Below are 13421 nucleotides of genomic sequence, written 5' to 3' on the forward strand. Positions count from 1 at the left end.
TGATCAACTGGTTATATATTCATATTGCTTAATGTATTTTGCATGATTTCAACAATTCATGAGATAGAAATTGAACCAGCAGTCAATTGAACATGCATTTATTTTTAAGAAAGGTTAAGCAATTGTCTGCAGTTCCTCCCTCTGGTGCGTTCACGGCTGTTGTCCTGCTTAAATGTAAAAGTTAAATGTCCATCAGAGAAGCAATTAAATGAGGATCAGTGAGGCTCAGATGAAAGTTAGAGACAAAAGCTTAAGAGGGATGTGGTCAAAATATTTGACGCAGCTGCACAACCGTGGTTGTCAAAAACCACACACTGCACACTCTAGATAGATTGATATTTATTATATCTCTAAAGAGACATTTCTTGCAGCATCCAATATTACAAAGAGGCGTAGCAAGATACAAAAATACGATATTTCTGTTAATTTAAATTGAAAAAATTGCAGGCATAAAATAAAATATAGAATCTCGGATATGAAACGTTAAAAAGGAACAGTAAAATAAGATCAAATAATGTGTGATTTATGTACGATTATGACGTTTGATGAACCTGAAAGACTGTCTAACCCACTGTTATATAATAAACTCTACGATTACTGTGACCTGGTTAAATAAGACCACGTGGCTTAGGACAATGCATGAGGTTAAAAGAGTCCAATGTACTTATTAAAGCATTTTCTGGTGTTTTCCAAACTTCTGGAACAACCTCTGTGACGAATAAAGACACAATCGCTCTCGCGTAAATCAAAGCTTTTATTTTGAATTCCAACCCCATCAACCGGAAATCAGTTTTTTTCAGGCTTTTTAATTTCCGCACCCTCTTGAGGAAGAGAACGATTTTCAGTGGGCGCTTTATAAACATGTCGAAACATGGCTTTCATCGCCAAGATCCACCTATTTTCCTGGTTTAAGTTCTGAAGCCATATTGCGTTTTGTGCGGCGAGGCTGACCACCGGAAGTGTCCGGAAGAGTGTGAGCGTGAGATTGTTTTCAGAGCCTGGTGTGTGTCGTGAGGAGCAGCAACAGAATCACCGGCGGTGATCCAGGAGGTTTTCTTCAGGAAGGTAAGGACCAACACTGAAGTGGATCCACACAGATCTAAACAGGATGTGAGTCGTGCTGGTTAGCTTGACGAGCTAAAGGAGTGTCAGCTTGACGAGCGGTTAGTTACTGGAACGTTGGTTTAATTCAAACACTGTTAGAACACCTAACTTTTTTTTAAATATTTTTCAACTCCCAGTGACTGCGGTTTTATTGCCGGTGAAAACCCTGGTAAACGGATACGACTTACTTACCAAGTGCTAAATATACATGGAGACGTAAAAGTGCAACGTCCGCCGCCTCGACTCCTGTCACTCAAACTTGACGCTCAGATGAACGAGAAGTTCGACCAGATCTGCTCCAGTGTTGCAGGAATGTTGCCTCAGGCCAGAGATGTCACCAGAAAATGTGTTTTAACTTGCAGAAGAAGACATGATTTGTTTCAGGTACACACGCATGAAAGGATCAAAACTGTTGACTAAAAAAAATGGATAAATCCATAACGTCATTGTCATTACTATGTTATTTTTGTTTATTGACAGTGAAATGAGATTTATTTACTACATTTTCAAATTATGCATACATGTATGGAATGCCAGGAGTGTCATAAATTGGTAGTAAAAAACAAATGGAAATAGAGACCTAGACTAGTAAAAACTACCAAACAAATAGTAGAAAAAGATACACCGAAATACTTGCTAATTTATACACGCATTTCCTTATGTAAGTAAGTAAGTAAGTAATTTTTATGTCTATGGCGCTTTTCCAGACCAGGGTCACAAAGCGCTTAAACAATCAAAACAATATTTAATAAAGTATATACTTTAAAGATCAAGATAAAACTGATAACACAACAAGAGTTCCAGAAAATCAAGGAAAAGCCTGAACGAATAAAAACGTCTTAAGATGTTTCTTAAAGGAGTCAGTAGATCCATCAAGCGCAAAGAGAGAGGAAGATCGTTCCAAAGCTTAGGAGCAACAGCCTGGAAGGATTTCTCTCCTCTGGTCCTGAACCGTGTGCGAGGAACCATCAGCAGATTCTGATCCACAGACCTCAGAGCCCGAGCTGGGGTGTACGGCTGGATCAGATCACTGATTTAAGGTCTGACCATGAATAGATCTGAAAGTAAGAACCAGAATTTTAAAGTTGATCCTGAAAGAAACTGGAAGCCAGTGAAGAGTTTTAAGGATATAATGTATCAATTTCCCCTCAGCCATAACATTGAGTTTAATTGTATCCATCTAAATGTATCTTGATATATTATAATTCATATTTTGACCATGTTTCCTGTAGATTGTCTCTATTTCCAATCACTTTTTTATTACTTAAATATGGCACTCCATAGACATTTTAAATGATCAAGAAATACTCTTTATAAATAAATGTTGGTCGTTCCAGCGTTTCAATCAACTTTCAAGATAACATTGTCTTCTTGATGGCGTGACTAGTCTTGCCCACCATCTTCTCATGAGGCAAGAGTCTGCTCAGTTGTTGGTTTCCTGGGTTGAAAGTGACAGATTGACGCTCACAGGAAATTGTGGCTCACCTTAGATGGCTTGTTGAGAGCACTGATAACCAGACTTACTGTTCTGAGATCAAGTTTAGAAAACTGTTTTTATGTATTGATCATCATCCATTTCATCTCGTGTGTGACTGCGTATTTATTCGTTTTCGACGAAAGGTGCCATGAGCAGTGAGCTGAACGTGCCCATGGGCTCCCCGGCACCAGGAGAAAATGCTCCGGACGGCGGCGGGATGGACTACAGGGACTGGGTGCGACGCAGTTATCTGGAGCTGGTCAGCTCCAACCATCACTCGGTGCAGGCGCTGTCCTGGAGGAAACTCTACCTGAGTCGAGCCAAGCTGAAGGCGTCCAGTCGAACCTCCGCGCTCCTTTCAGGCTTCGCCATGGTGCGTACACACTCTGAGAACATCTGAATACATTTTATTAACAGTTGGTGGCAGTAAATCCACATGATCCAGTAGAATGTGTAGAGGTTTAGTTTAAAATAAACAAACTTGTTTGTTTAATATCACTTTGGTTGCTAGAGAAAGTCATTTTAAGTGCTTTGCTGAAAATGATAAAAGTGTGTGATTTGAGATTAGATGTTTTTTGAGTGACAGCCTGCTCTGCAAGTGTTTTTTATCGCTTGTATCACTTGGTAAAGTTTATCACATCCAAAGACTCACATTTAGGTTTGTATGATCCCTTGACTGGATGTCTTCAGATCTATTTTATTCTATTGATCTTAAAGAAAAGTCTCTCGAAGTGTTTTGGTTTGAGTTGGGCTTGATTTGTAGATCGAAAAAAGAGGTGACGTTTAAACAACGACGTGAAGCTCCTGAGTGACATGGATGTCAGTTACAATGATGACTACCCATTATGCGCAGACATGCTTGTGACACAGAATGTTGATTTGATTATATACGGCTAATCCTACTGGTCATGTGACCGACATACTTCAGTTACTAGCCTCTCACTGGTTTTTAAATCGATTGCCTGTTCAGGTGGGTCCGCTATTTGGGTTACTTGCCTCTAACACTCTTCAACGATAATAGAGCTTGAGGCGGTTGTATTGCAATTAGTGATGACCTCTGATGACCTCCAGACATCAGTCACCTGCCCCAACACATTTTAACAATGTCACAAAGACAAACCTGTTTTTTATAAACAAAACTAAAGAATTAGTGAAGAATTAGGTTTAACCTGACACTCGAATTTAACTTTATTTTAAAAGTCCAACATAACAAAGTTATCTCAAGAGACTTGTAGTTTATATATATATATATATATATATGGGGAAAAACTTGTCCCCGCCAATCACAGTGAGCGACAGTGGCGAGGAAAAACTACCTTTTGACAGGCAGAAACCTCAAGCAAAACCAGACTCGACACAGGCTTCTGGGTGATGACATGTTGTGACGAAGCTGTTGCTGCGTGTCACCATTACAAAACCACGGAGAGCGAGTACGAAGATGAAGATAATGCTCCTTAAATCGAAGAGGAGCTACAATGGAGAGAATGTTACAGAGGATTTGCAGGAAAGAGGTGATGCAGTGCAGGTCAAGAGATAAAAGAGTTGTAGCACAAACTAAGTAGATTATTAAATACTAATGAATCCGGTTTATTTCAGTGGTGTGTTTTTAAACTATTTATGATGTTATCAATTTTCTTGTAAGTACGTTGTTTGTATAGCGTAGATGATGTGGTGAATAGATTCACAGAATTTAACTGAGGATAAACTAATTTAACATGCCGTTCAGTGGAGGAAGCTCTTCGCATTGTTTCATATGTGTTACTAACGTGACCATGTAGCTTCGTGATCATGTGAATGCTTCTCATCTCGTCACAGGAAGAAAGAAAAGGTTAACATTTATTCTATTTGTATTTGGAATGTTGATGCATTGCATTGTGGGACTTTAATACAGTCATGTATACATTTGCACAGTGATATTCTTTCTTTTTTTTGACAAACAAACTTAAAGCAAATTCATCAAAAATCGTGAAACTATTTCAATATACTAACGGTGGTAAAGGAAACAAAAACAATACAGAGACGTGATAATAATAATCATGGTAATAATAATAATTCAATAGGATTATTATTCAATAACCAGAACTTTAAAGTGTTTGTTTAGACATGTTGTTCTTGCTACATGGTCACTAATGCATCATTAAGATAAGATAAAATTCCACTAATATTTCAGTATCTTGTAAGGTGGAGGTCAATACTTTCCCACGGTCCACAGGACAAATATGGAGTTTGTTCTGTTGCACTATATTTGGTGTCGTTCTCTTGAGAAACAATCTTGAGATGTTTTATTTTGAAATGACTGGAAAAAAGTGATCAGCTGTGACAGTTTAAGTGTCAACATCTGCTCTGTCATCTTGATGTTGGAGTGAAGAAGGTGGTCGGTTTAATGGACTCCTGTGTTGTCCGCTGCAGGTGGCGATGGTGGAGGTGCAGCTGGAGATGCAGTACAATTACCCTCCGGCGCTCCTCATCGGCTTCAGCATCTGCACCACCGTCCTGGTGGCCGTGCACCTCTTCGCCTTGCTCATCAGCACCTGCATCCTGCCCAACGTGGAGGCGGTCAGCAACATCCACAACCTGAACTCGGTCAGTGAGTCTCCGCACGAGCGGATGCACCACTACATCGAGCTGGCCTGGGGCTTCTCCACGGCGCTGGGCATCCTGCTGTTCCTGGCGGAGGTGGTGCTGCTGTGCTGGATCAAGTTCCTCCCCGTGGACTCCACCGAGCTGAAGAAGCCGCCCGACTGCAGAGTGGAAAAGCCGGCGAGCTCCAGCGGCTGGCACGCCGCGCTCTCGGCCACCATCATCATGGTCCCGGTCGGGCTGATCTTCGTGCTGTTCACGATTCACTTCTACCGCTCTCTGGTGCGCCACAAGACGGAGCGCCACCACCTGGAGATCGAGGAGCTGCACAAGATAAAGGTGCAGCTCGACGGACACGACAGAGGAATCCAGACTGTGTGACGACAGTGACCTTCAACCTTGAACTCTCTTCGTCCGTCTGGAGATCATGAAGCACACACACCACCATGTTACCAAGATGCACTTGCTTGCTTAAAAGCTTTGTCAAGGTCAGTTTGAGGTCAAACAGAAAAGGGCTTCTAAAGTATGTGAGCGTCTTTATGTTCATCCTTTGACGGGTCACGGTAAATGTTGGTCACAGAATTAGATCTGCCTTAATTTAAATAAAACTATTTATAAATAAGTAATAGTCAGGACAAATTAATGAACATACCAATGTGTTTTATCAAAACAAAACAAAAAAGGTAAAATTCAAAGGCCTGCGTATTTTTGGCAGTCAATATAAATTACTGGCCAAAGTTTAACCTTAAATGATGTGTGGTGCAATTAAAGCAGTTATAAATACATTTAATTATGATCCTATTATTCTCATGGGGATTAAGATTAGGAACATTTTCCTTTACTCGCAGTTTAGAAAAAAGCTGTTGGTATGAATGTAAAGTAAATGTTGAATTCAAAGTCTCCAGATGATGGATGTACTTTTGTCTGTACGTCATCTACCTCACTGAGATCTGCCTTGAAAGAAGTTTATTTTCTACCCAGTTTCAAGTTCAGTGCATCCACACTGGTGCAGGACTATGACTTAATCCCTTTTGCGAGATGAGAAGTGCATTAAAGATGTAGCTGAATATGGTTTTCTGAGGCCAAGACTGTAGCAAGACAACTGGCCACTCAGCATCTCCGCCGTCAAAGTGCTTTATTTCGTCATAAAGTTTGCCAAATTATTTTTAGGAAAATCAATATTTGCAGAGATAAACAGGTTTCTGTTTTTCTAATGAAAAAAAAACAACATGCTCAGTGATATCTAAATGCTAAAGTGGATGATCGACGTTGTGACAACAGTAGCTTCAATCTAGATTCCCCGACAGTCACTGTTTACCGCTCGCTCCGTGAACCTGCTCATCAAGCTTATGCATGTTTGACACCAAACCAAAAGTGGTTTTGTATTTGCAGATGTTTCTGTGTCATGCATGAGTGTTTACGGCTGCCTTTCCTAAGGAGCTCCGTTTTAATGAGCTCCATGTTATGGTCTTAATATGTGTATATAATCAGAGACACGACAGTTACACTGTTTTAAAGGGGTTAAAAAAAATCCAAACTCCTCAAACCGTTTACACAAATAGTCGTTTGCAAAACCCTCGGAGCCAAAGGGTTAAGACTGCTTACTGATGCTGCTTCAGGTGCTTCGTCATGAATGTTACTATCCAAATAAAGGCCTGCCTTATCCAGAGCTTTAAGAAATCCACAACTTCAATTTCATGTTACATTCAGGTTACCTTTTTTTTTACACCTTGTGTCAGTTATATTTATTTTTGTCTTTTTTCCCCACATTCCAGATGCAGTCATTGACCAAAGTTTTGTTTCTCTCAAAAGTGCACTTGTACTTGTAAATATTGTAACATGGAGTTTAACTTTACAGCTTGCAAAGTGCTTTAAAAAATAAAACAAATACTCAATCGTGTCTATTATCTTTTATTTTCTCTGATCTAAAGTTTAAGAATTTGAGTTTAAAGTCCTAAAGTCTACTGACCTCTAGTGGAAGAACACAGTCACACATTATGATTTACCAAATTTTTACCTGACGGTTGTATTTAAATTCCATATATATGTAAAATGTACCCTAATAAGTTATAGTTACTTTAACCCAATAAGGCTGAGGTTTTTGTACTTTCTTAATGTACAAGTTTAGTAAAAAAAAAATGTATTCAATTGTATTCATAAATCTAAAAAAAATAAAACCATTACATCTTTAATGGGTCACGGGTAAATAATTCCATTTATTCAGCGCCTCTTCCGACCCGGATGTTTTTATTCACGTTGACGTTTAGTCAAAACACAATCGATATAAAAATTAGATGATGTAAATTATTTCAAATTAAAACCATCAAGCGTACTCCTTACTGTTATTGCGCTGACGGGGAAAAGGTTGTCTTTATTTTTTACCGGAAGTGAATCATCTTATTTTGGGCGCTTGATGCAGCTTTTAGCAGCAGTAGGGAATAGTAGCTAGCTATGCTACCAAAACAAGCATGAAACGCGTCAAAATAAACAATTCCAGGCTCTATAAATGAGGTTTCGCTCAGATGCATTATGGCCTGTGGTTTGTACCCATTCGTGGAAGACAGTTTTAGTCGCTTTCCTTCTCAGAGTAATATTTACGGGCTGTGCCAAGCCGGTGAGCAGCAGCTGCTAGCTGCCACTCTCAAGGGGAAGGTTGTGAGCTTCACTTACCAGGAGCTGCAGCAGAAGATCCGACCTGTGGCCAAAGAGGTCCAGTTCACCTACATTCCAGGTACTGACACCAAACCATTTTTGTATTGTTTTCATCCCTCTCTCATATGTATGTTCTAGTATCTAGTCAGTCGACAAATCACTTGTTTGTGGTGTACATTGAACACTTTTTTTATTTTGACTTGTTCCTCCTAGTGGATGCAGAGATTGTGTCCATCGATGCCTTCAACAAGTCTCCACCCAAGCGAGGGCTGGTGGTGGGAATCACCTTCATCAAGGTCAGATCTTTCAGTCACAACATCGAAAATGTTTGATTTGTTAGTCTGAGACTTCTAATGCAGGACTCCGGAGACAAAGCAACCCCGTTTCTAAACATCTACTGCGACTATGAGCCTGGTTCTGAATTCAACCTGGACTCCATTGCACGTAAGACGAACCTTATTGTGAGTTATGGTCAGTATGTTTTATGAACTGTCTTCTCTGAACAGAAAGCTGTTTGAACTTGGAACTGCAGTTCACACCTTTCCAGCTCTACCACACAGAGTAAGTGTGTTTGATACCAAACACAATCAGAAACATTCTGTACATAAACGATACGAAAAGACTTTCTATATTTTCTACAACATGTAGTTAATGTTATAAACATCTAATGACAATAAACACAAGTCAATAACTGTGTTTATTGAAACGTCAATCATTTCTTGTTTCAGAGTCCACTGTGATGATGGGAGCAGTGAGACGGTGTTTCTTCTCAGTGGTCACGACCAGAGGATTCATCTTTACAAGGAGGTCAGAGATGTGTGCGATGATCGCTTGGAATAAGCATTATATTTAAAAAAAAAAATTAATAAGAAAATATGGATTGTTCTTTCTAGTTTGATTTTGAAAATCTCCATCGGTAATTTCATTTTGTTTAACTTTATATATATACATATACACACACAAAATACAGCTACGGTTGTCGTAAAACCTGAACATATTACTCTGACATTTGTACTCAAAACACATCACATTGTATGCATGCAACATGATCTTCTTTATTACATTTTTTTTAATGTAATAACTACATAACTAATCACATCTTTATATGATGTATTATCTAAAGTCTCACATAATAACAAACTGTAGTAAGCATTTTTGATTATCTTTCAGCATTGTTTGTCTATTTCCAACTTTTATTAATAGTGACATTATTATAGTGATACTAAAGACTTTCTGTACAGCAGTGATAAGATCATAACAGGAAGTAAATGTGTGAGTTGGAAGAATCTCTACTTGTCCACAGAACGCCTCATTGCACCAGTTTGAAGAGCAGCCGGTGGAGAGACTCTTCCCTGAACTGCAGCAGTTGCCCAGCAAGTGAGAGTTCTGTTCCCCGTTCTGTAGTCAATAGAAAAAACAAAATGAACAACATTTATTTTCTCATCCTTACAGTGTTTTATGGTTGGACGTTTTGAGTCTGGATGATGGACTACGGAGACTTTCTGCGTTTGGCTGTCAGAACGCTTGCGTAGGATTGGCTCTGGTTGACCAGCGTGGACCAGGTGAGGTCAAATCTTTTAGTAGAGATTTCAGGAAATACCGATACAACGATATATCACAACGTTTTTGTACTGTATCGATATATCAACAGCAAATATGTATGTATGTGTATGTTTATTTTGACTCAGAAATAATGACTAAAGTCATGCAATCTGTAAATTCTGCATCGTCAGAGTTAAGTACTCGGACAATACCTCAATTATATCTTTGTTTAATTTGCCTTAACATTTGTTTCAGAGGTTCTGCAGAGCTGGCGGGTCCAGTTTGACAGTCCAATCTCCATGGTGTCATTGTTTCCTCTGACCTGCCCAAGTGATGTGGATCAGACCATCAGTGAGTCATGTTCAGTCTTATACATCTTTTATAACTTTCGCTTTTATTCTTAAGAGATCTTCTTTTTCTTTCCCACAGTCAAAAGTTACAACCTGCTGGTCACCAGCACCATCGAGATGGCCGTCGTCTACAGGTGAAGTGTTGACGGTAATCCCTAACTGTTTGTCTCATACTTGCTCTGTGATGTGAAGCTAATGTCTCTTGGATGTCCTCCAGAGATGTCCGGGAGTGTGGCCTGTCTCACTCCATATGTCTCTCGGAGAGCGACCAGTGGGATGCGGTGCTCTGTGCTCTGGTCATTGACCTGGATTTCGACGGGCAGAAGGAGGTCCTGTTGGGAACATATGGGCAGGTCTGTCTTCCCTGTGCACTTGAATCCTGACATACCAGAGGAGGTCTTCATGTAGACACTTGTCTCCCCCTCAGGAGCTTCTCTGCTACAAGTTTCGACCATCAGGGAGCAAAAAGGATGATCAGTTTGAGTTACTGTGGAGGCGGAGCTTCAAGAGTCCCTTGCTTTCCATCATCTACTTGGACTTGACCGGAGACGGTTTGAGGGAGCTGGCGGTCCTCACTCTGAAAGGACTTCATATTCTGCAGGTATGAAACATTTCTAGTATGTGTACGCCCATCTAGCGGCCGCACGCCGTAACTACAGTTGCATCCAAACATTTTGTAATATTGATCCAAAGCTTAAGGAGATCTACATCACCACATTTATTTTTCTTTTAGCTTTCATTAACGCTTTAAGGTATTATCTTATTTATGATTGTGTGCCATTTCAGCACAGTCTGACCAGCACAGCTGATTTGGTTCTGGAGCGGCTCGCCAAGCGACTATCCATGCTGAAACCGGGCTCAGAGCGGGAAGAGTCCAGACCTGAAGTCACTGAAGAGGTGAAGAGAAATGCAGAGGAAGACATCAGCACCACATAATTACCAATCAATATGAAAACATGAAGAGCCATGAATTGTTTTTTCTTTTGTTTTTTAATTCCAGTTTGCAAACATGTTCATCACTGATGAATTAAAGCTAAACATGTTTCAAAACTCTCTAAATATGGGAAGTTTTATAAACTGCTGTGTTGTGTAATAAAATAAATAAATCACAGAACACGGGTGGAGAACACTGTGGACGTCCTGCTGTTGTTCACACAATTCCAAACATGACTTAACCCAGATGGTTTTTGTATTTAGTTTGGGGAGAAACTTAACTTGGTAAAATTTAAACCAAGATCCGAGGTAAACTGGTAGGACATGTTGGCAGGGATTGTTTGGCCTTTTCAAACCAACTCGAAAATAATTAACTTTTCTCATTATTTGTAGGGTTGTTATCCTGGTGCTTTCTTCTCGGTTGACTTAGTGCTGTAATTGTCAACAATTATTCTTCCATAAATCTCCTTCCATGAGCTCTTGGAATTTTCCAGGGCACTCAAGTTTACATACTGGCATCCAAAAATATGTTTACATCTCACAAGAGTCCCAAATACATTCACTAAACCTTTATTTGCTGAAAGTGAAACGTTTCAATAAAACGGTGACAGTTTCTTCTCACAGCTGTGACAGAAAAACTATTTTAGGGGAGTAAAAATCGACTTCATTAAAAGAAAGAATTCACTCACAGAAGAGTAGGAGCAGATTCAAATCAAATGATGAAGAACATAATCAAACATGATGCATCCTTTATTGGGCAATAGTTTCGTATTTAGTTTGGGCTAGAAACAGAACTTTAAAAACTTTCAACTAGAATCTGAAGAAAATTGGGAATGTACTCTAAATAACTATAATTTGTCGTTTTTCCCCCTCATTATTTGTAGAGTTGTTATCCTGGATTTTGTTTAATTCTTTATTGATTTATCACTGTACCCTCAGCTGTGACAGAAAACTATTTTAGGGGAGTAAAAATCGACTATATTAAAAGAAAGAATTCACTCATAGAAGAGTAAGAGCAGATTCATGTCAAATGATGAACATAATCAAACATGATGCATCCTTTATTGGGCGATAGTTTTCATATTTAGTTTGGTTAGAAACGGAACTTTATAAACTTTAAACTAGAATCTGAAGAAAATTGGGAATTTACTCTAACTGTATAATAATTTGTCGTTTTTTTCCCTCATTAGTTGTAGAATTGTTATCCTGGATTTATGTTTAATTCTTTATTTATTCAACACTGTTCTTGCCAACAATTATCTTCCGTAAATCTCCTTCCATGAGCATTTGGAATATCTTTCTTCTGAGTTTACAGCCTCATAACTATGAGGTTCTAATCCTGGGACATCCAGTCACCTCAACATCCAGGAATATGTTTACATCTCTAAACATTAAATTAAACTTTTGACTCTGATCTATTGATCGAAACCATGGCAAATTTCTACCCTCTGCTGTGATGGAAAAACTATTTTAGGGGAGTAAAAATCGACTTTATTAAAAGAAAGAATTCACTCATAGAAGAGTAAGAGCAGATTCAAATCAAATGAGGGAAGAACATAATCAAACATGACGCATCCTTTATTGGGCGATAGTTTTCATATTTAGTTTGGGTTAGAAACAGAACTTTAAACTAGAATCTGAAGAAAATTGGGAATGTATTCTAAATAACTAGATAATAAATTGTCGTTTTTTCCCCTCATTATTTGTAGAGTTGTTGTCCTGGATTTATGTTTAATTCTTTATTGATTTAACACTGTACCCTCAGCTGTGACAGAAAAACTATTTTGGGGAGTAAAAATCAACTTTATTAAAATAAAGAATTCACTCACAGAAGAGTAGGAGCAGATTAAAATCAAATGATGAAGAACATAATCAAACATGATGCATCCTTTATTGGGCAATAGTTTTGTATTTAGTTTGGTTAGAAACGGAACTTTATAAACTTTAAACTATAATCTGAAGAAAATTGGGAATGTACTCTAAATAACTATATAATAATCTGTCGTTTTTTCCCCTCATTATTTGTAGAGTTGTTATCCTGGATTTCTTTAATTCTTTATTGATTTAACACTGTACCCTCAGCTGTGACAGAAAAACTATTTTAGGGGAGTAAAAATCAACTTTATTAAAATAAATAATTCCCCTCACAGAAGAGTAGGAGCAGATTCAAATCAAATGAGGGAAGAACATAATCAAACATGACGCATCCTTTATTGGGCGATAGTTTTCATATTTAGTTTGTGTTAGAAACAGAACTTTAAACTAGAATCCTAAGAAAATTGGGAATGTATTCTAAATAACTAGATAATAATTTGTCGTTTTCCCCTCATTATTTATAGAGTTGTTATCCTGGATTTTGTTTAATTCTTTATTGATTTAAAACTATTTGGAGTATCTTTCTTCTGAGTTTACAGTTTAACTATGAGGTTCTAATCCTGGGACATCCAGTCACCTCAACATCCAGGAATATGTTTACATCTACAGAGATTAAATTCAACTTTTGACTCTGATCTATTGATCGAAACGATGGCAAATTTCTACCCTCAGCTGTGCCGGAAAAAACTATTTTTGGTGAAGCAAAAAAACGACATTATTTAAAAAAGGATGGACTCACAGAAGAGTAGGATCAGATTGAGTTAGAATGAGAGGAGAATAAAACCTAAACGTGTCCTCTCTGTGCGGTGGTTTCGGCCGGTCAGTGGCACTGTCGTCCTCTCTTCTCTCCTCCACTTCTGCTCCTCCACTACAAAGGCAACAATAACAACAGCTGCACTTCTCACCGA

The 13421-nt window shown here is 38.6% G+C and overlaps 2 protein-coding genes across 3 annotated transcripts; both read left to right on the forward strand.

The window, feature by feature from the left end:
• The first annotated feature begins 825 nt into the window (after positions 1–825).
• On the forward strand, positions 826–7061 carry orai2 (ORAI calcium release-activated calcium modulator 2). 2 transcript variants are annotated; one of them, XM_087807828.1, is made up of 3 exons: positions 826–1065; positions 2725–2954; positions 4991–7061. In XM_087807828.1, exons 2-3 carry the CDS (start codon positions 2730–2732, stop codon positions 5540–5542), a joined length of 777 nt encoding a protein of 258 aa, XP_087663954.1. In that variant the 5' UTR covers positions 826–1065; positions 2725–2729; the 3' UTR covers positions 5543–7061. The 2 variants fall into 2 exon arrangements, with proteins under 2 accessions (XP_087663954.1, XP_087663955.1); XM_087807829.1 differs by lacking the exon at positions 826–1065 and adding an exon at positions 1101–1488.
• Positions 7062–7576: 515 nt separating this feature from the next.
• Positions 7577–10834, forward strand: kptn (kaptin (actin binding protein)). The gene is made up of 12 exons (XM_087807168.1): positions 7577–7892; positions 8027–8109; positions 8173–8257; positions 8320–8374; positions 8542–8620; positions 9117–9190; positions 9266–9375; positions 9611–9706; positions 9785–9839; positions 9923–10058; positions 10133–10306; positions 10492–10834. The coding sequence occupies exons 1-12, from the start codon at positions 7691–7693 to the stop codon at positions 10639–10641; spliced, it is 1299 nt and encodes a 432-aa protein (XP_087663294.1). The 5' UTR covers positions 7577–7690; the 3' UTR covers positions 10642–10834.
• The last annotated feature ends 2587 nt before the right edge of the window (positions 10835–13421 follow it).

The sequence above is a fragment of the Callionymus lyra genome, chromosome 14 (assembly GCF_982586985.1).
Source record: "Callionymus lyra chromosome 14, fCalLyr1.hap1.1, whole genome shotgun sequence".
Taxonomy (NCBI): Eukaryota; Metazoa; Chordata; class Actinopteri; order Syngnathiformes; family Callionymidae; genus Callionymus; species Callionymus lyra.

Excerpts from the sequence above, each read along its gene's own strand:
- kptn (XM_087807168.1), top strand. The coding sequence starts at position 7,691 with ATGGCCTGTGGTTTGTACCCATTCGTGGAAGACAGTTTTAGTCGCTTT. Across the intron at positions 8,258-8,319 it reads CAACCTGGACTCCATTGCAC|AAAGCTGTTTGAACTTGGAA; the intron begins GTAAGACGAACC and ends TTCTCTGAACAG. Across the intron at positions 9,376-9,610 it reads GGTTGACCAGCGTGGACCAG|AGGTTCTGCAGAGCTGGCGG; the intron begins GTGAGGTCAAAT and ends CATTTGTTTCAG.
- orai2 (XM_087807828.1), top strand. The coding sequence starts at position 2,730 with ATGAGCAGTGAGCTGAACGTGCCCATGGGCTCCCCGGCACCAGGAGAA. Across the intron at positions 2,955-4,990 it reads TCCTTTCAGGCTTCGCCATG|GTGGCGATGGTGGAGGTGCA; the intron begins GTGCGTACACAC and ends TGTCCGCTGCAG.